The 27,535-nt window shown below is 36.5% G+C and overlaps 2 protein-coding genes and 2 long non-coding RNA genes across 4 annotated transcripts; 1 reads left to right on the forward strand and 3 right to left on the reverse strand.

The window, feature by feature from the left end:
* The first annotated feature begins 1,670 nt into the window (after positions 1-1,670).
* LOC121256719 lies at positions 1,671-8,554 on the forward strand. Its single transcript, XR_005939052.1, has 2 exons — positions 1,671-3,904; positions 8,397-8,554. It is a non-coding gene; the product is annotated as an uncharacterized LOC121256719 (long non-coding RNA).
* LOC121256720 lies at positions 6,225-22,406 on the reverse strand. The gene is made up of 3 exons (XR_005939053.1): positions 22,396-22,406; positions 16,859-16,863; positions 6,225-6,439 (listed from the first exon to the last, which is right to left on the reverse strand). It is a non-coding gene; the product is annotated as an uncharacterized LOC121256720 (long non-coding RNA).
* On the reverse strand, positions 9,468-10,642 carry LOC121256718. Its single transcript, XM_041157594.1, has one exon. The coding sequence runs from the start codon at positions 10,469-10,471 to the stop codon at positions 9,968-9,970; it is 504 nt and encodes a 167-aa protein (XP_041013528.1). The 5' UTR covers positions 10,472-10,642; the 3' UTR covers positions 9,468-9,967.
* A 1,648-nt stretch (positions 22,407-24,054) lies between the features above and the next one.
* LOC121256722 (60S ribosomal protein L30-like) lies at positions 24,055-26,331 on the reverse strand. Its single transcript, XM_041157596.1, has 5 exons — positions 26,186-26,331; positions 25,992-26,097; positions 25,782-25,883; positions 24,389-24,457; positions 24,055-24,298 (listed from the first exon to the last, which is right to left on the reverse strand). The coding sequence occupies exons 1-5, from the start codon at positions 26,204-26,206 to the stop codon at positions 24,258-24,260; spliced, it is 339 nt and encodes a 112-aa protein (XP_041013530.1). The 5' UTR covers positions 26,207-26,331; the 3' UTR covers positions 24,055-24,257.
* Between the last annotated feature and the right edge of the window lie 1,204 nt (positions 26,332-27,535).

Consider the following 27,535-nt stretch of genomic DNA (forward strand, 5'->3'; position numbering starts at 1 on the left):
CTTAATTAATTTGATTGTAGTTGTGAGCATTTATCACAGCTACCTAGCTCGATCCCTGCATTTTCTTGTGATAATTAATTAGTTTATTAGGTTGAAAACTAGAAAATCCTGGAGGATTTTCATGATCCTGCATTGTGATCATAATTACTGAAGCTGCCCTCTAAATTATCTTTTGGAAAGAATATGCCATATATTGCCTGTCAAATTTTAGCTATAAAAAATGGCCAGTGCTAGAGCCACGTACCGAGAAGGCTATTTTACTTTTTTTTTTTTAATGTATTTTTTTAATCTCTTTAAACATTTTTAAAAAATTACAATATATATTATTTAAAAATATTTACTGTAAATATTTTTTGGATAGCATAGCATAATACCATTAAGCCCCTCTTGTATTCAATCCTTTGCAGTACTACTGAAGGAATACATACATGATCTACTAAAAGTCACTACTTTTTCCTCTTTTTTTCTTTTAAATAACAAAAGGCGTAGAATATATTAATTTGATTGGGTTAAATTACATGGCCAACCGTCTAATTACAGAAACGCCATAAAAATTATTTTCGAAATGCCCACCGTATGCATTAATTAATTAATTAATTAAGAGAGGATATATAATTGTGACATATGCATCTATTCGTGACGAAAATAATTGGTAACAACAAAGTTACATTATCCGTGAATGCTATTTGGTAACAAATAATTACCTTTTGTTATCAAATTCACATAGTTAGAAAATTCTCGCCACAAATATTTATATTAGACCAATTTATTTCTTGCGCGTTACAATTTGTGAGAATTAAAGACTTTTTTCTACAAAATTTAGATCATCAGAAAATAGCCACAGATACTATTGTTTTACAATGACATATGCATCCATTCATGACGAAAATAATTGGTAACAACAAAGTTACATTACCCACGAATACTATTTGGTAATAAATAATTACGTTTTGCTACCAAATTCATGTCGTCAAAAAATTCTCGCCACAAATATTTATATTGGACCAATTTATTTCCTGCGTGTTACAATTTGTGAGAATTAAAGACTTTTTCCCGCAAAATTTAGATCATCAAAAAATAGCCACAGATAGTATTCTTTTACGGTGACATATGCATCCATTCATGATGAAATTGGTTGGTAACAACAAAGTTACAACCGAAATTTGTGTAGCAAATGCGATAATTTTTATTTTCATCCCGATGCAAATCACACTTACGGTAGCCTATGCTCATTTAGGAAATTTTCTTCCCCAAATGCTCGTTAATGGTGATCTGCTAACATGGAAATTACCTTCATCTCACTCTCGACGACCAACTACAATATGCTTCTCCCACCTCTGGTCACTCCCTTTCTCAACTAATTTGACCTACGACTTAAGGCTCAAAGGCCATGAGCCAAGGCCATGATTATCTGTGAAAATGATCCAAGGTCAGACCTTCAACGCTGGCATATTAATTTCAAGCAGTCCATACCCATCGGCACCTTTGTAAGAGGAATGTGACTGATTTGTGACCTCCCGACAAGGAGACCTTATACCAAATCGAGATTGAACAATTGTGGCTTTATACTCCATACATGCATTGATATATATTTTGAATTACATCGTTCCAACTGGTGCTAAACTCTTCGAACTGATCCTGCCCAAGTTGTTGTCCTATAGAAGGTGATTTTCCTAAATTTATACTTTCTTTGTTTTCCTTTACAGATAGTTCGTGCAATTTTTTCTTTGAACGATTTAAAGGAATTGAGTTTTACTTTTTATTTGGGTTTGCTTATAATTTTCACGGAATTGGTTGATTCTTGACATAATTTGTACAAATTTCAAGCCCTAAAACCCTTCTCCTCCTTTGTTACACAGTTTTCAATTTGACTAAATGAATTTGTGAAAGGGGTAAATACCAAGAAAGAGGAACAAAGAACTTCTGGGAAAATTGGTTTGTCGATGAGATGTCTTGTAATCTCTGTTGGTTTAATTGCTATGGGAACTTTTGTTGTGATTCAGAGGTTTATTGGTTAAATGGGAACTTTAGAGATCTTTGAGAATTATCATCTAGGTGTGACTTAATTCCTATACAATTTTGTGCATCTTTCCCTTAGGTCGGGAATTTTTAGACATCTATTCCTACCTATTAAAAGAAAGTAGAACAGAGAAACATGTATCACATTGGGTTGTTGATTTCAAACACAAAAAAGAAGTCTAATACTTCCAATTTGAGTGAGACTGATCTTATGTTTCTACAATGATATGGTTGGGTTAGCCTAAGGCTCTGATTGTTTTTTATTTATTTATTAAGAAGTTGAGTTGAATGAGAACTTTCCAGTGGCTTTGCTCCATTGCCTTCAGCCCATATATCTTGCATGACTTCGAAATATGAAATTGCCCCTTTCTACTGCAAGAAAATGAAAAACAAATAATCTACTGAAGTGTAAAAAAAAGTTACTTTGACATGTTGGATGCCCTTTCAACTAATTTTTTTGCTCTCATACATAAATGGAGTTAAGATATTAAAAGTAACAAGTAAAAAATAAAACACGTATTAAAACCATCTTCTTTTTCATCTTTATTTTCCAACGTCACGATGAAGATCATTATTTTTTTTTTAAAAAAGGTTGAGACTACTTTATGTTCTAAAAGTTTACAGCAACAATACATTTTTTTTTTCTATTTTTGGGTAATGGTTACAATTTATTGTTTGAGTAGGTGCAGGTTTAGAAAGACTACATAAAGGTTCTTCATAATCTTTTAGGTGCAAGTTTAGAAAGAATTTTCCTAAATTAAATTGCACAAGTTATTTTAGTCATGATATCGTATTGAAAGAGTACAACTCTTTATCAATGTATTGTTATATACCCTTTCATTTAAAAATATTTCAAGTTCTTATGAATTTAGTTGCTCCACCATTGTTCTCATGAATTGGCCCAGTTTTAGAGAAAATGGAAGAAAGCAAATCAATGTCCTCTCCCTCAACCAAAATACCATCTTGGGATGGGTATGATAGGCTCACAAAAATTTGAAAGGACTTGCATCAGTCAGATACATGTGTTTTCAGGCTGAAGAACTTAGTTGTTATTTTTATGTCATTTTTCTTTTCAACTTGAATTTATACACAATACGTCATAAAATACTCTTCAATACCAAATGTTCCATAGAAATTTCAACTCTTGAGCTTGTACTTGGAATGTCGGCTGGAAAAGTAACTGATGGAAAATACCCTTATCAAAATCTACTTTCTTAACACTCCAAAGAGGGAGGCAGCTCCGAATTTGGTTGTTTTTTAGAAAGAAGTGCACTGGTCTACAAAAAATGGTAGATTCATTATCAAAACTGTTGAGCATAACTACGTTAGTAAATATTTGTTTTTCTACATTCTGACATTATATAGAATAGATTGGTGAATGGTTAATACTGAAATACTTTATATAATATAGAATGGATGGTTGAAAGGTTGACTGAGATGAAACCAAAAGCTAACATGGATGATGCAGCGAATGCTGTGTTCAAGGAGGTGATAGGATATCGATCCAGCTATGCGAGAGATTTAGGCCACTTAGTAATACCAGAATCATCTCCATCATTGTTAAAGAATAGGGAGTAACATATTAGCGAGGAGAATGAGAAGAACAAGAATGAAGTGGAGTGCTTAAAGAGTGAACTTGATGCTTTCAAGAGAGACATGGATGCTATGAGGTCCCATTTTTTAGATGTTGAGAAATAGTTATTTTCCCATATGACAGAATTGGAGCCCCAGAGTCAGTCTCGTAGTAAGACTGATCTGGGAGATGCATAGGCATCGCTATATATGGAGGTACTAGTCTTTTGAATTTTTTAGACTACTTTTTTATAAGTAAAAAGTAAAATCCTTCCAACAAGTTATATGTGCCCTTTTGTTGATCTAAATATTGGTCAATTTTAGGACTGTTCATCGGGGCCGGGTTTTTTCCCGGCCCGGTCCGGAACCCAAAAAATAAGGTTTCGGTCAGGATCAAACTCGGGCCGAAACCCGGGTTTGAAAACCCTAACCAACCCGGTCCGGGTACGATACCTAATCTTTTTTTTTTAAATAAAAATTGGTATCAAAACGACACCCGTTTTGATACCGGTTATACACTTCCCCTTCCCCCCCGTCTCTCTCTCTCTCTCTCTCTCTCTTTCTCTCATTACGCTGCGGCTAGAGAAAACATAGAAATCCTAAGCCCCTACCTCCATCACCGTGACCCCGTGAGCCGTGACCCCATCACCGTATTTGCTCGTCGTCGCCGCATCTCCGTCGCTGCATTCCTGTCGCCGTCAGCCTTTCCCTTTAGAGCATTGTTCACTTGTTTAAGTACTCTCTCTCTCTCTCTCTCTCTCTCCCTGTAACTATGATTCTGTGCGTGAAGAATGGATAGGGTAATCACTTGGTTGATAATGGTTTGGGTTGTTTATGGATTCTGTATTTATTGATAATCGGAGTTAATGAGTGTTGGTTTCCGTGGCTTGTGGGCTCTAAGCCTCTGCTTTTCCTTTTGGATTTATGTTGTTTTGTATATCTTTTATTTGTTGTTGAGTAGAGTACTGGACCTCCATTGGATTTCTGGGTTTGGTTTTAATTGTTAGAGGAATACCCAACTTGGGAAATGGGTTTGGTTTCATTTATGAGAAAGAATTTACTTGAACAACTAAATAATATTGCATAAATGAAACTCACCAAATCTTAGTTGATTATTAGGTTTTGATTATTTATTATATTGTGTTTGGTGGTTTTTATTACTCAATAACAGATGGAAGAAGATTCTGTGAGTTGTAATGTCGGTACAACCCAAGGGGTTGGTGGTGACTTCTCGTCTATTACAGTGGATGTAGAGGAGCATGAGAGTATTCCAACCATTTCATCCACATATACACAACAATCTGCCCATTCCATCCCATCTTTACCCAAGCAATAAAAAAAATACCTAGTAACCAATCGGTAGTTTGGAAACACTTTACTAAAGTGCAACCTATTGACCATAATAATCCAAAAGCTCAGTGCAATTATTGCGCTAAGCTATACAGTTGACATTACAAGAATGGCACTTCATCTATGATACACCACCTCCAGAATGCATGTAAAACTTCCCCTCTTAGATTTAAAGAAGTTGGAAAAAGTCAGTCATCTAGTGTTAAGAGGGATGCAGAGGGAAGAGTGTGTAGCCCATAAAGTCTAGTGAAGTATGATGTAGAAAAACTTAGAGTGTCAACCGCTAAGTTTTTTATTAGGTGTGAATTGCCTTTTAGGCTTGTGGAGAGCGAAGGGTTTGTTGAATACGTGGCTGATTTAGAGTCTCAATTTACTTTGTCATCCCGAATCACTTTAAAAATGGATTGTATTAAGCTGTATAACAAAGAGAAGATACATCTAAAAAAATTGTTGGATGGTCAAAGAATCTATCTAACCACCGATACTTGGACATCGGTGCAAAATATGAACTACATGTGTATTACTACACATTTTATTGATTGCAACTGGAAATTGCACAAAAAAATAAAATTTTGCCAAATTACCAACCATAGGGGCGAAACTATTGTGAGGGTGTTAGACTTGTGGTTGCATGATTGGAAGATTAATAAGATCTTGACTATCACAGTTGATAACGCCTCCTCTAATGATGTTGTTGTTGATTACATGAGGAGGAGAATAAAAGATAGTGATTGTACCATATTGGGTGGTGAGTTTCTTCACATGTGATGTGCTGCCCATATATTGAATTTGATTGTTACGGATGGCTTGAGAGATGTTTATGAGTTTGTAATAAGAATTAGAGATGTCGTTAGTTATGTGAAGTCTTCACCGTCGAGGTTTGCCAAGTTTAAGGCTTGTGCAGTAAAGAAAAATATTAGTGGGAGGATGATTTGATTGGATGTTCCTACTAGATGGAACTCCACATATTTGATGTTGAGTACCGCTGAAAAACACAAACAAGACTTTGAACACTATTATATGTGTGTGGATAGTGAATTCGTGAACCCCACTGTTGATGATTGGAAAAAATCACATATTTTCATAGAGCTGCTGAAAGTATTTTATGATGGTACATTGAACATTTCTGGTTCTTTGTATGTGACGGCTAATGTATACTTCCAAGAACTCTACACAATTAACATTAAATAATATGTGCAATAGTCATGATATTATCACTAGCACCATGGACATAAATATGAAAAGTAAGTATGAAAAATATTGAGGTAGTACAGATAGGTTCAACTTGATGATATATGTTGCTTTTGTGCTTGATCCACGATATAAAATGATAGCAATGAAATTTTGGTTGAATCAGTGCAAAGGGGATGAGTTGGCGGATAGAATAGAGGCCAAGGTTAAACTCTTGTTAAGCCGCTTGATTGAGCAGTATAACAAATTTCGTGTGGGTAGTGGGGGAGTTCTAATGTGGCTCAAGGGAGGTCAAGCACTACTTCTACTTCTACTTCTACTACTATCTCAACTAAATTTGATATTAGGTTAGAGAAATTTCTTCTAGAGCAAGGGTTTATGGAGTTTAGATCAGAACTAGATTGGTATTTTTTGGAGGGGTGTGCACAAAAATCACCAAGTTTTGATATTTTGGATTGGTGGAGAGTTAATGCCACCAATTATCCTGTCCTTGCTGAGGTAGCACGCGATGTGTTAGCCACTCCCATTTCCACTGTTACCTCGGAGTCCGCATTCAGTACTGGAGGACGCATCTTGGATCCTTTTAGGAGTTCATTGTCTCCAGAGACTGTTGAAGCCCTCATTTGCACTCAAAATTGATTAAGGACCAAACCTGTCGACATCCAGGAGTTGGAAGAATACGTACAGTCGATGGACCTTTAAGGTAATTTTGAAACTTGAAATATTTTTTTAATATCTATCTATCTTGGTTTATTATCTATCTAACTCATTTTTAATATTTTTTTAGATGATTATCTAACTTCATCTTTGAAAGAGGCTGCTGTGAGTCTCTCTTCCCATTCATGCTAAAACAAATCTAGAGTAAGTGCTTTCTTCTTGCATAATCTAGAGGCTACAACTATTTATGATGTTTAGAAAATGATTATCATTGCTTCTATTTTGATTGAGAATCCATTCATGCATGAAACTGAGATATTCATGGTAGGGCTTGTTGTTTCCTGTTTGTTTGGTACTCATTAAAGTGAAATGCTAATTTCTCTTACACACTCGTCTTTGTCATGGCCAAAACTTTGAAGCTGTCAAAGACTAATGTTGGAGACTAATGTTCATGGTACTGCATTCTTTTACCAAACTTGGAAAAATGTCAGTTTCAGGTGACATGTTCATGTTTTGAATGAAAAGCACATTTCAATCCAAGTGGTTTCATATTTGAATCTTGAGGAGGCATATACATTTAGCCAGAAATTCAATGATGGACATGATAGAAATGGACCAAATGGTTATGAACTTCTCTGTTCTTATCCATTGGTTGGTAATGGGGGGGTTGGTTCAAAGCCATAAATTCAGTCCCCTGGCCCTGGGGCTCCAAGAAATAAAATGTTTAATGAACAGTCGTCATCACCCTCCCATTGCCGTTCAACTTTTCTTAGAGAGAGAGATGTGTATATGCATGGTTGGTTCTATTCGAAATTTTATCATTAGGCTAAAAAATCAATTCAAAATATTTCTAATTATTACAGATACATTGAGTTACATTGAAAAGTATTACAAGCTGTTAGGCTCCAAATGCTCAAAGCCTTCTATTTTTGTCAGGTTTATGTACACCTATTATATTGCTTCTAGTTTGTACGGGTTGTAACAAATGCTCCTTTCCCATATGGCATGCAACAATATCAAATACTAGTTTTTGATTCAGCCAAGAGAGCTATCATGTGATTGTTGGAAGAAGAGTTGATTGCTGAAAAAATTTCTAATTTTTTGCAAACAATTTGTTGTATATTAGAGTTTAATTAAAGCAGTGTATGTATTTTGTAATATTCTTAGCAAATTAGTTCAAACAATGTAATATGTAGTTGATTGCATCTTGTATGTTGCATGCATTTTACATGATGAATATTGATTTTTTTATTTTTACATGCATTTAGTTAAAAAATTAATTAATTGTTTATAGGCTTATGTTGTATTAAGAAGTAAGACTAAAATAGATTTATATTAGTTTTCTATTGAGAATATGATTTGAAATTCTAAATGGAGACAAAATATTTGAAGTCCGATTAATAATAAAAAAGCTTTGTAAAAAAAAAAAAATCAGGGTTCAACCCGGAACTTGGATTTCCGGGTTTCAAAAAATCCGGATTGAACTAGGTTCCGGCCCGGGTCTGACCCGGACCAACCCGGTCCAGGTTCCGGCCCGGGTTGAAAACCTAGGTCCAAGTCCGAGCTTACCCGGGTTCTCGGGTTGAAACCCGGATGAACACCCCTAGTTAATTTGGTGATGTGGGGACTTGGTTTGTCAAAGAAAATAACTATCAAAGTTTACTAGTTAAGGCTAGCATGGTGTTTATACAGTTGTATAGATGGAGGCAAAACTTTTGATAACTTAAGACGCAGGTGGGAGAAAGACAAGCTGCTTTATGTACAGGTATACTTTACTTTTTTTTTTTTCTGCCCTCTCAACTTATGGTATATTTTTCATGTGTGACTTAAGTGATAGTATATCCTTCTTATAGGAAAGCATAGACTTACAAGGCTTGGATATATTTTTTGTTTGCAAACAAAAATATTGTATTTATGTCTATGCAAGAAATTGCAAAAAAGATGCTAGTATATCAGTTGGGAGTATACTGTTGTTCCTTAATGTCAATACACCACTATTTGTTGTCTATGCAAAGTTATGGGTGCATTATGAGTAACATAAAGGTATCCCATTTATTCAAGGACAGTTATGTTAGAAATCTTTGAGATGGGTGGAGTAATTTATAAATAATCTTCTGTAATTGATGCTCAGTTGTTATTTTCTTGTAGAAAATAGAATTGGGTCAACTGCGATACTAATCAAACTTAAAGAAAACTCAGCAAGTAATGAATTCCTCTGAATATAAATGCGAGAAAAAACTTGTACCCACAGAAATAGTTGGCAAGAAAAGGTTTGCAGTACCTTGGAAAAGAGAATTACCTACCAATTATTCTTGTTAGAAATAACTATTGATGGTGAATACTCATGTAATTAGAAAAAACTTTTTTTGTGGTGTCTTGGGGTAATCTTAATCCTAAGGAGAATATATATATTTCTCACAATCACCTACTGAGTAATTATGAGGAGAAGTATGCTCGCGGCTTTAAGTACTATATGCTGCGACATGTTTCTGGGGAGTCAGCTATGGCAAGATGTGGCGGGAAAAAGACAATTCCGACACAAATACATAGTAATTGCAACAGAATCACTCACAGGAAAAAGCAGTAGTACTAGTACTATTTGTTGCAGTGATATATATTAGAACATATAATTAATTCAGATTTTGTCGTTAATTAACCTAAAGATAGAAAAGTTAGGGAGAACAATTTAAATTTGTCGTTATCGTAAATGATTAAATTATATATACATCTCATGAAAATGTATCGACTAAACATAACAAGATTTCCAAGGAAAAATTAAATAGCATTTGATCACTAAAATTAAAAAAAAAAAATAGAAATTTAGATTGATGCTACTAGCTACGAACTGTACTGATTGCACTGATCACCGGCACCCCAAAAATGCAGGAAGATGATCCAGAAGTACTCATATTGTTGTAGTTTAAGCACTTTCCTGGCCCCCATTAACACCCAGTATTCCAGAACTCCCATTCATCGACGCTGAATCTTCAACCAATGATGGTCTCCAATCCTTTTCGAAGATTTCCTTCTCAAGTACCTGATCGTCACCGTCCCACTCACGAGGTGATCATGATCACCATCAACTATATCTTCATCCTCGTTATCATGGACGTGTTGATCCTTTTCCTGATGATCTTGATCTAAAATCGCTCATCATCAATGGCTCTTCATTGGCGCCCTAATCGTCGTGCTCGTCATCAGCAGAGGAAGATCGAGAAAGCCAAGCGTCGTAATTGTCGAGAGGCACAAGCTGCAACGTGAGACGCCCATTAGCCCTGTGGGCGCGGAAGTACTCGTGGTGCCTCACCTTCTCCTCTGTGAGAACCAACCTTCCATCGCTGGTGTATTGCCTCTTCAGCACCCACGGCATATGAGAAGGCAGATTCCCCGTGCGTGCCAGCAACGGTATCGGCGGTGGAAACTCTTTCTTCTTCCATGCCACCAGCCTCTGTTCTCGCTCCCCACAACAGTACTTGCTGTAGTAATTACCCTCGTCATCATAATCATCACGAGACTCATCAATATTATGCTCCAACTCATCCCCCCGCCCAATGGTACTGATCTCCATTAATGCGCCGCTTACCACCTCTTTGTTGTCATGATCTTTGAGATCAAGGCAGCTCTCCACGCCGATGTAGTCCCCAATAACATAGGACTCCGCCGCCTCTATGGAGGACAACATGTTAAAGCAGCTAGCTTGTATAACTATTATAACGATGTCGGTCTTCTACTTCGGTAGAGAGTTCGAGGGACTGCATAATTATAAAGGACAGGTATGGGTATTAATTGTGGATATCTAGAAGAAGAAGTGCTGCATGTATGCAAACCTGTATTGGGCAGCCTGCTGGCTGTAAAAGCGGTGATCCCGCCTTCAAAAACAGAAAGAGATGAGAATTTGTATGTGTTTTCGAGAACAACAATTCTGTGTGCATGCATGCCTGAATTGTTCTCCATGCATGCCTGAATCGATCAGAATTGATAGAAATATAAATGTGATTTTTCTTAATTAAAATTCTCTACCAATATTAAATACAATCGCTCGAATATTTTTTCTTTTAAAAAATAGAATTCACTCTTCTTTTTTTTTTTTTTTCAGGTGAGTCTTAATAGATTTATACATTTTAAACAACTTATAATATATTTTTAAATTTTTTAAAAGTTGATCCCATATACAAGGTGTAAGGTATATATATAGTGTTAAGCTTGTGCATTTAAATATTGAATTGAGTTGAGTTGATAAAATATTGTTAAAATATTATTTTTTAATATTATTATTATTTTAAAATTTTAAAATATTATATTTTTTTATTATATTTTATATTAAAATTTAAAAAAATTATAACCATGAGTTTAAATTCTGAAGGAACCTAAAGATAGCTGTAGTACGCGTGCGCTGACATACGATGACACCACGTGTTGGTAACCTCAAAGAGTAGTTGATCCGAGGCTAGCTGTACGTTGCTCATCTGGCGGCGCAGCCCCTTAATGATTGCTCGTCAGTCGTCACCCTCAAAACGATGATAGACTAATCACCATCTTTCGAATCATAATCACCATCGGAAGTTCTGCAGTTATTTTACGTATTTATTTTATATTTTATTGATGTATTGGTTGATTAAAATAATTATTTTATATAAAATGACAACAAATTATTTTAATAAAATATATAAAAGTGATTGCATATAAAATTTTAAATACAAATAACATGCATCAATTATATCAGAGAAAAAAAATTTATTTATTTATTTTTTAAATATTTAATCTCTTTCTAATTATGACTTTTTGTTTATGATAAAAGAAAAATGATAGTTGCAATCGTGAGTGCGCAAGTGCCGTGCAATTATTTTGAAAAAAATAAATAAATATAAGATCCATATAAAAAAATAATAATTTTTTAATAGTAGATTTTACTTTTTTTTAAAACTACTACACGGTATTTGCACGCCCTACGACTGCATATAGTATTACTCATAATAAAAAGAAAAGAATAACAAATTATACGAACCTATAAATAAATTTTGTTTATAATACTTGAATGGAAAGAGTAACACGTAATTAATTATATAAACTATTAAATAAGCAGAAGATACAAATTAACTAATTAATTAAGGAAACGTGTATATATCTACATCCAAAACCATTGGCAGCAGAGAGTAGAACAGATTTAGCATACAAATAGGCGTTCGAAAGTGTCACGCTCTCGAGTTTTGTCATGTTCAAATAGAGACTAATTCTCAACTGGTGGTTAACTGGATTATTAAAGATAATTGCCCTATCTGGTATTTAAAAGATTTTTTATATGATTTACATGAATATCTTAATAGACTGAAGTACACTATGAATCATATTTTTTGTGAAGGAAATGTGGTGGTTGATTTTCTAACTAAGTGTGGGGCTGAGGGTTTGAACTCCGACTGGTATGAACATCATACTTTGCCTAGTCCGTTGAGGGGTCATCTTCGTATGAATAAATTGGGTATGCCCTACCTCAGGGTCTCGTAAGGTTGGGTGCTTGGTAAGTTTCGCTTGATTTGCTTGTTTTTTCTTGTGTACTTGTTTTCTTGCAAGTTACCATATCTTTGGTTTGTTCTGATTTAGGTTAAGTGTTTTTCTTTTGGCCGTGTAGTTGGACTATATGAATATATTGGTTTTGATGCCTGGATTATGAATTTCATAGCTTTTATGTATCTCTTAGGTGTCGTGTTTGTAATCATAATTTTTCTCTGTCATAAGTGAGGGCAATCAATAAAATTGGAATAATGTCCTCTTTTTTTTTAAAAAAAAAAAAAAGATCTAGCATGCAAACTAGAAGTAAGTTATCATATATATACGTACAAGACAATAAATAATTATGAAAATTTTCCTTTTAATCTTGGGTGTAAAAAAATGTTTTGATATTAGATAATAATAAAAAAAAAAGCAAAGTTTTATTTTTATTTTTCATTTTAATCACGTACGAAAATAATCTGAGAGAGAGAGAGAGAGCGGAAAATATTACACCAGCTAAAACATTAATCAGAGCAAATGATCAAACAAGGTATAGTTTACGAAATAGGGTTCAAATGATCAGACAACGATACATTTAATCAATCAATTATTAGGAGAACGAACAATGTTGTAAGTACGCGGCTGTGTTTATCTCTACAAAGAAAGAAAAAAGAAAATATATATATATATATATATATATATATATATATATATATATATATATATATATTGGCAGATTGATAAACTTACCAGCTGGGTGCATGGGGATAATCTCTTCTCGGTCGGCCGGGGCGTCTTCTCTGTCTCCGGCGGGCGCAGTTACTATAACTAGATCAGAGGGTGCATGGATGTATACTAATTAAGATAAAGACAACTCGATCGTGAAGAGAGAGAGAGAGAGAGAGAGAGAGAGGGATTGAGATTTTTAATCTCTATAATTCCTTGTGAGTTATATGGCATACATATATATGTAATATACATATAGCTGATCTAGCTCATCATGTTGCTTTGTCATTAGAAATCATGAACGCATGCATGCAGTATTTATTAATAATTAATTTTGGGCGGAGTTTCAGGGATTAAACGGTGGATAACCGAGTGCACATGGGAACGGTGCAAAAAAAAAATGATTATTATGTGCCGATCACGTTGGATCGATTTCCATGACTTGATCAGCACATGCTGCATGAAATAGTTCTAAATAAAGTGAAACGATTGTCATGGTTTTTGAGTCCAATGGTAAAACAAATTATACAATATATATATATTAGGACAAAAAAAAGAAAAGACAGACATTTATTCCACGTACACATGATTCATGCCCCAATAAAGACAAAAACATTATTGTTGGTGGTGGGCATGAAAATTCGATTTCATTTCTCTTTCGTGACCTTCCTTGTACTATAAATTTCAATCTTCCAAATAAAACAAAAGAAATTTGTCTATCCCCACACATTTTGTATTTCTTGTCGGAAATAAATGTCAAGGCCTAGGGCTTGGCACCTCACTTCGACAGCCATCATTTTACTTGCGTCTCGTCTTTTGAAATGGAGCCCTTGCCAGCTCTTTTAGGACTTTTATTTCTTATTGCTGTATAAATTATTATCTGGATTTACAAGGGTGTCCTATCTCGTCCAGGAAATGCTATACCCGCATATCCAAGAGTCCAAGAAAATGACGAGTTAAAAATATGATAAATGAGCTATATTTGTCGTTGTGTAAGTCTTATACATTTTTTTTAAAGATAAATTATATTTACAATTTTATAATATATAAATTCCGTGTACCTACGACTTTTTCTTTCAATAAGATTTCTTAATTTAAGAAGCAAGGTGTGCCAAGTCTTCGTCTTTTTAAATTGAGTAATACTACGTACGATCGTCATGAAATGCACAAGTGTCGCACAACTACTTTAAAAAATAATAAATTTTATTATTAAAAAATTAGTTTTCTTACGTAAATCTCATATTTACTCACTTTTTTTCAAAAAGATTGTGCGTAAACATTTTTTTCAAAAAAAATTAAACGATGTTTACGCATTCCACGATTGCAAATATCATTTCTCTTTTAATTTGCATAAGACCTCTGAGGAAGCATAGGCCAAAGTCAAAATAGTTCAATTCAGTATAGAGAAAACCTAGGGAGCGGTCGGGCAAATAAACATAGAAGAGCAGTACACCACTAATTAGCTGACACCTAGGCTTTCCATCTAAGCTATCATGTGTTGCACTACATCTGATTATTGTAGATTAGCATAAACCCTTCACACCCCTCTCTCACACGGCACCCCCCTCTCGCACAGTTGAAACCCACCCGCCTTCATCTTCTTTAGCGACACAGAGGCTAACTGATATGAACCCGTGTGAATGAAATTCTTTGAAAGACTAGGTCTATCTTGGTGCTCATCACTAACAATGTTCTGTTTCTGCTTCATTTTCTTCTTTGTGACCTTGCATTTACATCATCTACAAAAGGAAAAGATACAATATACTTGTGATGGCATTTTCATATCCCATAGCAATACAATATACTTGTGATTTTCTCTTCTACATTTTAGCAAACACCTTGTATGCACACTGTGTTCTCCATCTCAACAGGTCTTCTACGTTTCCATCATCTTTTTCCATGATACAAATAGCCAACCTTCATACCTCTAACATTTTTTTTCTAAGTAATAAATTATTTCATTGATACAAAGATAGGCATAGTCCAAGTACACTGGAAGTATATATGTGAATACACCTATTTAAGAACTAGAAATAGTTACAAGGAAATCATGGAAACTGAGGCCATTCAAATCTAAAGCAATGGCCCACAAAAACAAAGTCTTCTAGAAAAAACTTATAAACTCTTCCAAGGAGTGCTCATGATCCTAAAACACCCTCTCGTTTCTTTCACACCAAATACACCAAAAAATACATATAGGAGCCATCTTCCACACGACCGCAATCTTTGGTGTCCCAGTGATCCCTCTCCAGCTTGTTAATAGTTCAACCACCCCACCTGGCATTACCCAAGGTATTCCCATTTTGCTGAAAAAGTAATTCTAAATATCTCGAGTAAAATCACAATGTAAAAATAGATGGTCTGTCGTTTCACCACTATTTTTGCACAAACAGCATCAGTCCATGATTATAAGGCCACGTCGTCTAAGATTATCTATGGTTATAATCTTCCCTAGAGCTAAACAAAGAATGCGGCCTTGGTTGCTTTACTCCTCCATATGTTCTTCCAAGGGAAGTTGTGCCTTTGTTGCATAGTACTAGAGGCATAGAAGGAGCGTATCGAGAACTTCGCTTTCCTAGAGGGTCTCCATTCCAGCGAATCTTCAGTTGTGGCCGCAATAGAAGTGTTGTACAGCAAGTTCAGAAATTCCATCAAAACAATCACTTCCCAATCATGTGCATCCCAAGTAAGGCTAATATTCCACTCTTGTAAACCTTGATTGATTACACGCAAGTTTGCCACCATAGCTTCCTTCTCCATTGTGATACTAAAAATCGTGGGATAAACATCCTTCAAGGCCGTGTCTCCCACCCACATATCCTTCCAAAAACTGATCCTGCTACCATCCCCAAAACACAACTGAGTATTACTAGCAAAGGAGCACCAACCTTTTTGTATATACTTCCATAGCGACACTCCATAAGACCCCATACCTTCTTTAGAACACCAACCCCCCCGTTCACTACTATACTTCGTGTCGATTAGCCCTTTCCATAAGACTCCACTCTCATTGTTATAACGACACAACTATTTACTTAATAAAGCCTTATTAAAATCTATCACATTCCAAACCCTCAAGCCATCATCCCTCAAAGGAGAACATATATTATCCCACCTCACTAAGTGGAATTTAAATTCATCTCCTATTCCACTCCATAAAAAATCATGTTGAATTTTTTTCATTTTAGTTGCAATGTTAGCAAGGAGGGGAAATAAGGATAAGTAGTATGTAGGAAGATTGGACAAAGTACTCTTGATAAGAGTGATTCGCCCCCTTTAAATAAATACAACATTTTCCACCCGACCAGTCTCCGCTCAAATTTTGTCAGCACAACCTCCCAGATTGTTTTAGCTTTGAAGGAAGCCCCCAACGAAAGTCCAAGGTACTTCAATGGCAATGAAAAAACCACACAACCTAAGATGTCAGCCAACCGTGACCATTTTCGTCTTAGCAAGATTAATCTTCAACCCGGATACCGCTTCTAAACAAAGTAAGATGGCATTCAAAGATTGAATATGCCCTGCATTTGCCACATAAAATAGCAATGTGTCATTTGCAAACAAAAGCTAAGAAATAATGGTAGAGCCGTGGCTATCTCCCAATGAGAAACCAGAGAAAAAACCTCCCTCTATTGCAGCCGACACTATTCTACTTAGCGCCTCTATTACTAGAACAAACAAGAGGGGTGATAATGGATCACCTTGACATAGTCCCCTTGAACTATTAAAGAAACTTAAAGGATCATTATTTACCAAAACTGAGAAGCGAGCCGTTGACATGCAATACCTCATCCCTTTCTTCCATCTTTCCTCAAAACCACATCTCCCCAGCATATATTAGGAAATCTCAATTAACATGATCTATGCCTTCTTCATAAATAATTTGCATATAATACTTGAAACTCCCGACTTGATCTAGCTATCCAAGCATTCATTAGCTATGATGATTGAGTCGAAAATTTGTCACCCTCTCATAAAGGCCTTTTGTGACTTAGAAATGATACTCGTCATGACTGAGCTCATCCTATTAGCAAGGACATTTGAAAGCATCTTATATATACACACTGCCCACAAGACTAATCGGCCTGTAATTTTGTACCTCTATTGCACCAGCATTTTTAGGGACTAAAACAATAAAAGTAGCATTTAAGTTTTTCTCAAATTTTTCACTAGTGAAAAGTTATTGAAAAACTAGCATTACATCCTCTCTCACCACTTCCCAACAAGTCTGGAAAAAAGCCATAGTGAAACCATCCGAACCTGGAGCTTTATCTTTATTCATTTTCCCGATTACTTGTTGTACATCTTCCTCTTCAAAGGGTCTCTCCAACCAAGCCAAACTATTTTGATCAATGGCCTCAAAGGCTAGACCATCCACGGTAGGCCTCCAAGCATGAGGTTCCGATAACAAATGTTCAAAATGGCTAGCCATATGCTCCTTTATCACAACCCGATTTAAGGATGCACTATCATCTATGTTCATAGACTCGATGGAATTAAACCTCCTACATGCATTAGCAACTCGGTGAAAACTTTTTGTACATTTGTCCCCATCCTGAAGCCATAAAACCCTTGACTTTGGTGTCCACAAGATCTCCTCCATTAGGGTCAAACGTTCAAGTTCAAGAACTACTTAATTTTTTCAGTTGTTCTCATCCCCTACACTCTCCAAACTTTGTAATTCTTGCAATAAACTTTTCTACGTAATGTTACATCACCAAATACATGTTCATTCCATGTCTTCAAATCCTCTTCAAATCTTTCAACTTTCCAGCCAATACATTGCTCGGGTTGCCCTCAAATAAGTATGAATTCCACCATTGTCTAATCAATTCCACAAACCTATACATTTTTAACCACATATTCTCAAACTTGAATGGTCTTCAACCCTCTTGAATGCCACCACAGTCTAATATGACAGGAAAATGATCTGAGCATATTCTTGGGAGCCTTTTCTAACTTAAATCTGGATATTGTAGCTCTCACGAGGGAGAAATAAGGAATCTGTCCGGTCTTAACCAAGATTGATTATTAGACCAAGCATATTCACCTTCCATTAGAGATATATCCATCAAACCTAACTCAAAAATGAAGTTCGAGAAATCCACCATAGCTTAATTTTGGCATCTCCCTGATCTTTCACTAGAAAATCTTGTCACATTAAAATCTTCATTAATACACCAAGGAGCCTCCCACCAAGAACATAAGCCAGCGAGCTCATGCCAAAGCAACCGCCTCTCACTATCTAAATTAGGGCCATATATCCCAGCAAAAGCCCATAAGAAACCATCATCAATATTTTTTTAAAAACACCCCATCGAGTATTCTCCCACAAACTCATTAATGTTCTCCACCACTCTCTTATCACACATAACCAACACTCCATCTGAGGCCCCTTTCGAGAGTAAGTATGCCCAATCTATAAATTGGCAACTCCATATGCGCTGAATAATTATTCTATTGATAAGCTTCAACTCTGTTTCTTGCAACCAAATGATGTCCAACTTCTATTGCCTTAATAAGCCTCTTATTCGAAAGCGTTTATCAATCTCGTTCAGCCCTCTAACATTTCAACTTAGAATTTTTGGCTTGATTTATCAGTTGTTCCAACCCTCCCTTTGTTTCTACCATGACTTGCACTCCCCTCCTTTCCATCATAATTAATGGACCACGTCAACCTCTTCAATTCTCTATCTCTTTTTGACCCTACACCATGTTGTCCTGCCTTGATGACTATAATCAATGCCTTAAACTGATCTTCATAGCCCTCACATGAAATCTCCATACAACTCTGCAATTCCTCTACCCTTTTAAATACCCAATTAGAGGAAATAGTATGAAGGATCATACTTATAGGGGTAGGATCATCTCCTGTTGACTCCTCCCCCTCTTTTAAGTATTAACAGGGGATCATAAAGCATCAACTGACCTTCCCCATCTAACTCCCCCTTATTCATGTGCCCCCACACTCCAAAACAACTAAAGGACCTTCTCGGCCTACCTCCAAAGGCTCACAGTGAACCATATCCCCCCCAACAATGTAACGCCCCAAACCTGGGTGGCTTGGAGAATTACTACCTGTGACTTATAAACACAAATTCTAACACAAGTAAAATAAATTTTCATCAAAACTTTATTATCAAAACTCAAACTCAAGTCTTCCAAACAAACACATTGAAAAACTCCATAAAACCAATATTGCAATAAAACAAAAAAATAAACTAAGAAGTCTACAATCTCCTGGTAGTCATAACAAACCAAACTGATAACTTAACGAGTCTTACTAACCCAAGATAAAATTAAATCTAAGAGACATTAAATCTGAAGGACATCAGAATTCCTTCTCTTAACATCCCCTCCTCGGCTTAATCATGCTCACCAAACTAAACCCAATCCTCAGTTGGACTATCCACATCATTTTAAAATATTATTAAGATAGGGGGTGAGTTATCAACAACTCAGTAAGCAAGAGACATATGCTAACGTGCATACATGAGCATTTACCAAGTGCAATATGCAGAACAAAATATTTTATAGAGTTATCTTGCAGAACAAAAAAATATATATATTTTTCAAATGTAACAGAGCGATGGTTTTAAGACAAGTAAAACTCATAATACTTTAGCATAACATAAACTGAGTATCATCATCACATCAAAACAGAGCATCACACAGAGCAGAGACCATGTTTCACCCCCGTGGTAGGGTTGTGCTAACCCCAGTAGCCAAATCAGGCAAAGACAGAGGTGAAATCTTTCCATTATTACTCTCGGAACCCCGAGTATGCACACAGAAAAGATCACAATAAAATCACTTTATTTCCAAAGTGGGTGCACTCATAGACAGAGAAGTTGGTACCAACCCAAACAGAGCAGAGCATAACAGAGCAGAGTAGAGCAAAACAGAGACAAAGTCAGATACAAAAACCAGTACATCATGCCAAAGATTTTTCGATGTTATATCAAAATAATACAGAGTACCAAAACAGAATCTGACAGTTTACACACACTGAAAACAAATGCCAGAATATCTTTATAAATAAATGCACAATTTTTCAGATTCTCAATATCACTCCTTTTTCAGATTTCAGAAACCGCATGATAGAATTTAGCTCATGTCTACACAATGCATGTCAGAACATATTTTTCATTTTTCACACAGATTTCATGAATAATGCAAATAAGCGACCGATGTTGATCTTTGTTTTCCCAAGTTCCCATTACATCACAAAATATGCAAGTTTACATAAAGTCAATCTCAGTTTTATTAACTTGTATAAAACCTAGTATAGGAATCCCGCTTACCTGACTCCTGCAGCGTATTATCTAAGTCTTGAAAACGATCTATATCAATCTCGTCACCTATTTATAAAAATAATATAAACACTTAGTATCAAACAACAATTGACATAACATCCATCTAATAATTAAAACTCATAATATAGCCAAAAATAACTCACTAATACGACCATATAGTAATCTGAACAGCCCGATCATCAACCCAAAAAAAAACAAATTCTAATTTTAATATTGTCCTAAGCCCATCAAAACCAATGCTAACTCAAATAATCAATAATTCACCCTCAATTCAGCAGCTATAACTCCAAGCAACCACCAATAATTTAACTAAAACAACATTACACAACTTCAAAACTCCTCCCACACCACCTCGCCAACACCCAAAAGCCACCATTTATAAATTCTTCTTCAACAAGAAAACACCAACAGAAAACAAAGCCCCCAACAACAGATTATAAAAAGTAGAAATTTTTCCAAGAATCATAACATCACAAGCCACGAATTTACACCATGAAACAGGAATGTAAAACATCACTCGGTTTCTTTACCCCTTACCCGTTTGACAGAGTCCGGCGTCAACACTGCGGTAAGGAGATAAATCACTTCACAGACGGGAGAGAACAAACGAGTAATGAGAGTGGATGAGCGTCTAAAAACCAAACCACCAGTAGGGAGAAAACGCAGCAACACCACCTGGAAACACCCCACGCTGCAGCACAAAGAAACAGGGGCTATACTGAAGAAAGAAGAAAAAATAAAAAACATAAATAAACTGCAAATAAAATGAAAGGCATCGACTTGAGAGGAAAAGGGAGATACCTGAAGATGACGACGCAGCGCAAGAGGGAGAGAAGAGACGAGCTTGAAGAGAGGAACATTAACTACAGAAATAACGGGACGCGAGAGAGAGACGTCGACTATGAGAGAAAAACCGAAAGTGAGGGAAAAGGAAAATAGAGGAAATTTAGGACATAGGATTCAGAACCACAAAACAAACTCAACAAAGAGAAGAGAGGGATTCGGGAAGGTGAGTGGGGTTACGGGAAGGAGAGGGACATGGAGGCAAAACAGAGGAAAAGAAACCGAAAGAGGGGAAGAAGGGATTGGGGGAGGGAAAAGAAAAGGAAGAAGAAACTTACCCCTCCCAAAACGGCGTCGTTACGCACTCCTCCAAAGAAAGGGGCCAGGCCCTTGCGCACGATTCGGACTTCACAAAGAAGAATAAAATAAAACTGGGCCTTACACACAACCTTAATTGTGCATGGCTCAATGGTATTGATAGGTCTAAAGGTGTCCCAAGGCTCGCTGGAAAGATTTGTGGTAGCCCACAAGATGGCGGCCCTCCCTAAGCACCACACTAACCTTCCACTTCAACGATACACAATTCTAAGCCTTCCATTTCAATGATTTCCCCCACCTCCACTTTCGGCGACTGTAAGACCTCCGATGGACCACCACCTGAGTCGTAAGAAGTCGTCGCCCCTTTCTGTGTCAGACTCAGACCCGATATAGAAGTATCGGGCACCTCTAGCACACTCGATAAACTGCCTTTCTCCTGTGTCGATATCCGGCCTTTCTCCTTCCAGACCCTACGAGGGCTTTTACATGGGCCCGACCTGTAAGCTATTGTCTTCCCCTTCAAGTCGGCCTCACCTTCATGGCCTACGATACTCTTCTTCCCAATCTAAGCCCCATAAAACTCTTCTTCCTGTAAGCTGCCTTCTTCCCAAGCTATTGCACCCTTCTTCTTGGCTTCACTTGGACCATAGCTCACTCCCAAACCCAAGCCCATCCCTTTTTTCTCCTCTACACATTGTATCATCCAATTGATATTCACTTGCAGCAAATCTATCTGACATTTCATGATTTCATCTCCTACAAAGCACGCAACTCCTTTTCCTCATACAAACCGACAATCACTCTGTCACCTTCCTCTTGTGCCTGAACACCTACATAAGTGGCATCACTCATTTGCAAGCCTACTACTCCTCTTGAGCATGCTGAGGTGTCAGAGCTATGGCCAGCCCTGACACTACCTTTGGGTAGCAGTGCCTCCCGGTACGACTGAAATGGTGGTTATTGTGGTGGCTAAAACACAGAACCACCTATACGACGAGCCTCCCTCATAACCTCCACCAGCTTCCTCCAACTCCTTCTCTATCTTTTGGTATGAATAAGAAGTTATGATACCCACCTCCACCATACTCCATCAATGCCATGAAGCATCCTCTTGAGTTGTGGCGTCTCTGAACAACATAGCCCCTATCTCTTTCCCTATGTGCAGAATAGAACTCCTTCCTCGTAGCCTTCAAGCAATCCTTCAAGGCTTTGATGAACCACCTTGTCGTGCCTAGCCCTAGCCTAATCTCTTTCACCACCTTCCATTCTTTCTTAGTCAAGAATACAAACCTACCATTCCTTACTACCTCAAAACCTTAGATTCAATGACTACCTGCTTCGCAATACCCATAACTCACTAAAATCAAACACTAACTCACCACTACATGCGCTAAAAAATCACTAGAAGGAAAAGAGAACCTTTCTTCATCAGAGTTTTGGTTGTATGGAGAGAAAATATTTTGTCTAAACTTGAACCATTTAGTTTTGATTTCATGCCTCCAACATAAACCCTAATACTTCAATCCATCAAGATAGAAACAGAGAAATTGAGAAATTTTCCGAGAGACCATCATCATTTTCTTCTTTTTCCTTTTGTTAATCTAATCCAATTCCATTGTTCCGTTTACTTTACTCATGTATTTTTAGAAATTGGATATGAAATTTATTTACTTGCTTTTTGTTGGAGTTTGAAAGCAATATGATGCTTCTCTCCAACCACCGTCGAAGACTTATGCAAATTGAATTTTGTAAACCCAATCGATTTACAATCAAACCCAAGAAAATATAATTGAATTTTTTCCAATAGAAAACCAATGATTTTTTTTGCCAAAAAAAAAATGTCAAAAAATTGGAAAATTGCTTTGAATGCCGTCAAAAAGGGAAAGAAATAGATCTTTATGTACAGATTTATAGAAATTGCATCTCTTCACTGAAAGCAATATTTTGAGATTTTTATTATCAGTTGAATTCCATCACAATCCGTGCTGACCGTTCAATTTGTTATCGGGGATTATTTTTTCAATCGAGATCTTCGTTTGGGTTGGGATAGAGTGGAAAATAGAGGTAACGAGGAAGTCGAACAAAGAAAACACGAAATGCTCTTGCGCAAAATCAGGAGGGCTACTTTTGATTAGAAGTGTTTCTACGTGGTGAAACCTAATTCTCTTATGGAGTATTTTCTTACGTGGCAAGCAGTAAGTGAAGGGCTGCTCTTTTATGTTTATTAGCCTGACCGTCCCACAGCGGCTTTGTTCAGTATATTGGTTCGTGAACTAGTACGGCCCAAATATGCAAACCCAACTCGCCTGTCGACCGAGTATCCTGAACCAAAAACATATATAGAGACGGTTACTAAGCCGAATCCCGGGGCAACAGGACCTTCGTATCAGTATAGCTCTATAGTGAAAGCCACCTGGTCGAATGAAAAAGAGCGAAATGGTTCAATCCTCGTACTGAGAGAGAGAAATATGAATCGAGATCCTAAAACAAATAGAAACCAAATGGTCCAATGGATACAATAAAAATTTGAAACATTTCATTTTTGAACAAAAGGGCCGCTTTCATTTTCAAGTAGTGTTTGATTGATTAATCATTTCATTAAGTATTAATGAATACTCGATTGATAGGAATGAGGTTAAAAAAATGAAAATCATTTCATTAAACATGCATCAAAACAATTGACAAACATCTTTGCGCAAATCAAAATATTAGGGTCTCCCCCAACCTCGTTAACATAAACTGATGTGCATTTCCGTAACAGCAAAAGTTGGAAACTCTATCAAAGGTCTTAGAAGACAAACTTAATACTAGTTTGACGCCTGTAACCAAAAGGATCTCTCACTGATCACCAGCGAGTGACTTGATAATATCTGAATCACCTGAGGAACGTAACAAAAGGGATATGAGTACCAAATCCGAACATGAAACTGTACTCACAAGTTCACAACTGAGTACAGAAGCCGACTTACCTGGATCAACAATACTGAGGCATGACACACGGAAATACTTTCCACAAGCTGTCCCCAGATCAACATTGTCTGGAAGCACAGAAAAGTCGCAATGGAAAAGGGCAATTTAGTATCATACACCATATTAAATTATGTATACACAAACTAATCAAATTTTACAATAAATGAAATTCAACAGTACATAACTTCCTGCCATGCAAAAGAAAATAACATGCAGGGGCTGGGCAATGGACATAAGTTGATATCAAGAAACTAACATTTTTCAAAGCAAAATACAAGCGCAAGATATTCTATGTTCAATGCGTTTTATCAAGGATAACATATATTGAGAGCCTAATTCACCTCACTAAGGGGGCCTCACATGTATTGTAAACTGTAAAGATTACACAATTAATTTTCTAAGAAAACAGGTTACCATGTCATCACCTAACCAGTGACATGAATTGTTCCCAACCAATCAAGTCCTTGAACAAACCTTACGGACTTAAACAACATCAGGGTATTCTTCTGGTCCAAATAAACAACCTGTTAAGTTTTCACTAGTTTTTGAGTAAAACAAAGCATATTACAAAAGCCTCTAATAAGCTCTTACTTTTTGTTAAGAAAAGGCTGCAAAAATAATAACATGAATAATACTACCCAACCAATAGAGTCCTTGAAGAACCATCATGGACTAAAACATCAGGATATTCTTCTGGTCCAGATAAACAACCTGTATAGTTTTCCTTAGTTTTTGAGTTTAAACAAAGTAAATTACGAAGCTTGTAAATAAGCTCTTACTTTTGTTAAGTAAAGCTTAAATGGCAATCTTCCACTTTCACCATTCATTTGGAACTAACCCGCAACCCTTGCCCTCTAGATTTAAAGTGGCCTACCCACCTTGCATAAACTTAATGTTTTGTCTCCATATTAGTCGAATTTTGAAAAATATAGACATTATTTTCAATTTGGTTACAATAAAATACAACTGGGCGAATATAAACCATACAGACAAAGCATATTTGCCAAACCTAGTTAAAGTTGAACTAAATTACATTTTAGAATTGGTTCAGAACAATACCCAACCATTTTTTTTTATAAGTAGTTCTGAACCAGACATGACCAATTCTATGGTTTAACAAAAAACACCCCGTACAAAAGGAAAACATAGGCAAAATAGTGAACAACGTGGAAGAGATAAGATCCTTATGCCCACTGCCTGCACCTGCATGTTATCAATGTAAGCTAAACATTCTTAACCTCAGACGAGATCTACTACAGATCCACCATGTTGCCATAATTTCATGCCCAAGAAACTTGCACCATGACTCTAAGCTTAATAAAATCAAACGCACAAAAAGGATCTACAAAGCACACAACTAGAAAAAGCAACGCGAAACAGGCTAATACTTACTTCCATTGTAATGGTGGACGCCAACCTTGGCAAGCATCGCGTAGTATTCAATCTCGGACTTGCGCAGAGGGGGGCAATTGTTGGAGAGTATAATCAGCTTTCCTGCATTTCCGAACCCGAGAAATCCCAAAATATCGAATAAAAAATCAACTTTACAAAGCGGCAAAATTCACAAGCAAAAATATAAATAAGAGAAAAACAAAAAAGAACCTTTGGAGCTGCGGAGAGAACGTAGGACGGTTTTGTAACCGAGAGTATACTTGCCGCTCTTCATGACGAGGGCGAGCCTGTTGTTGATGCTCTCATGTGTCTTCTTCTGCATAGTTACACATAATATTTGGTTAAGACCCCTAAAGCCAAATCAAAACGTAAAAAGTATATTTCCGATAGAAACAGAGAGGCACCGTCTTCTTCGCCGCAACCATTTTTCCTGCGTTCGGTGTTCAAGTACGAATCAGAGAGCCAAGTGCAGTCGGGGTAGAGCGTCTGCAGGGAAGACAGGAGGCGATGTTGGCCGATAGAAGAAGAGAGGAAGAGAACTAAGCGTGGTCTAGGGTTTAATAGAATAATAAGACAAAAGTGTCTCGGCCCAAATTCTTTTTTACTTTTGAGCCTAATCACAAAGCCCACCCAATCAGGCTATTATTATGAAGGGATTATAACATAAGCCCATTGCTCTCATTTATGCCTTCCTGGCCCAACCTCGGCCTGCAATTTCATAACTTTCTCCCCCTTCTATGCCGCATTTCTTTCTCTGTCTATATCCATAAGCGGGTTGCCCAACCCATCGTAAACTCGCTCAAAGATCTGTTCAACCAAACCAACAAACATAACCAACACATTAAAGACAGAATGGAACTCATAACTTGAGCATTAGAGAACGGCAGTATACCATCATCTACGCATTAATGAGAGAATAAGAGGAAACAAGGCTGTTGAATGAAAAGATTTTAGAATTTCTTTTTCTTTTTGTATCTATTTTGTGTTGGGTTTGTGGAGTCTGATTTGTGAGTTGAGAAAATATTAGACAAAAAGTTTGTTCGATAGGCATGCGATGAGTTGCTCAAGTGATATTTAGACAGAAAGTTAATTCGAAGTTCACGTGACAAGACGCTCGAGCAAATATTGGACAGAATTCACTCGAAACACGCTCGACACTCCACTCGAGTGAATAATCTAAATTCTATTTTTCTAAGATTTCCGTCACATGACTATATATATGTAATTATATATGTTTTGAAAATGATCTTGATGCATTTGTGAATTGCGTGAATACGGAGAGAAAATAGAGAAATAACCTATGGGTGAGAGTGAGAGACATTGTATTGCTCTATAGTGTTTCTATTTTCTTTTGAATAAAATCTTCTGTATCTTTATAGATATAGGTACATTGTCGAACCACATAAATTTTATATCGTGTTTGCCTATTACTTGTTTGTAGCATCGTTAGTAAGAACTTAAGATATTTTTTCACATGTTGATCAAGTGAGATAAAAACGCAGGTGGGTGGGGCGAATGGATGGGTATTATACCCGCAACCCACCCAATTTTTTTTTTTTTTTAAAATGTTGATCATTTATTTCGAACCCAACACGAAAAATAAGATAACATCAGTCGCATGCTCAACACATGCCTTCACTAGCTTAAGCATGATGGCAAATATTATATGCCTTGGTGCCTGTTGTTTTAAGGGTAAGCAGCCTTGGTGAATTTCATGGCCAACATGCTTTTATGACATTTGTTTTTGAAGAAGA

This window comes from Juglans microcarpa x Juglans regia, chromosome 3D (assembly GCF_004785595.1).
Source record: "Juglans microcarpa x Juglans regia isolate MS1-56 chromosome 3D, Jm3101_v1.0, whole genome shotgun sequence".
Lineage (NCBI taxonomy): Eukaryota > Viridiplantae > Streptophyta > Magnoliopsida > Fagales > Juglandaceae > Juglans > Juglans microcarpa x Juglans regia.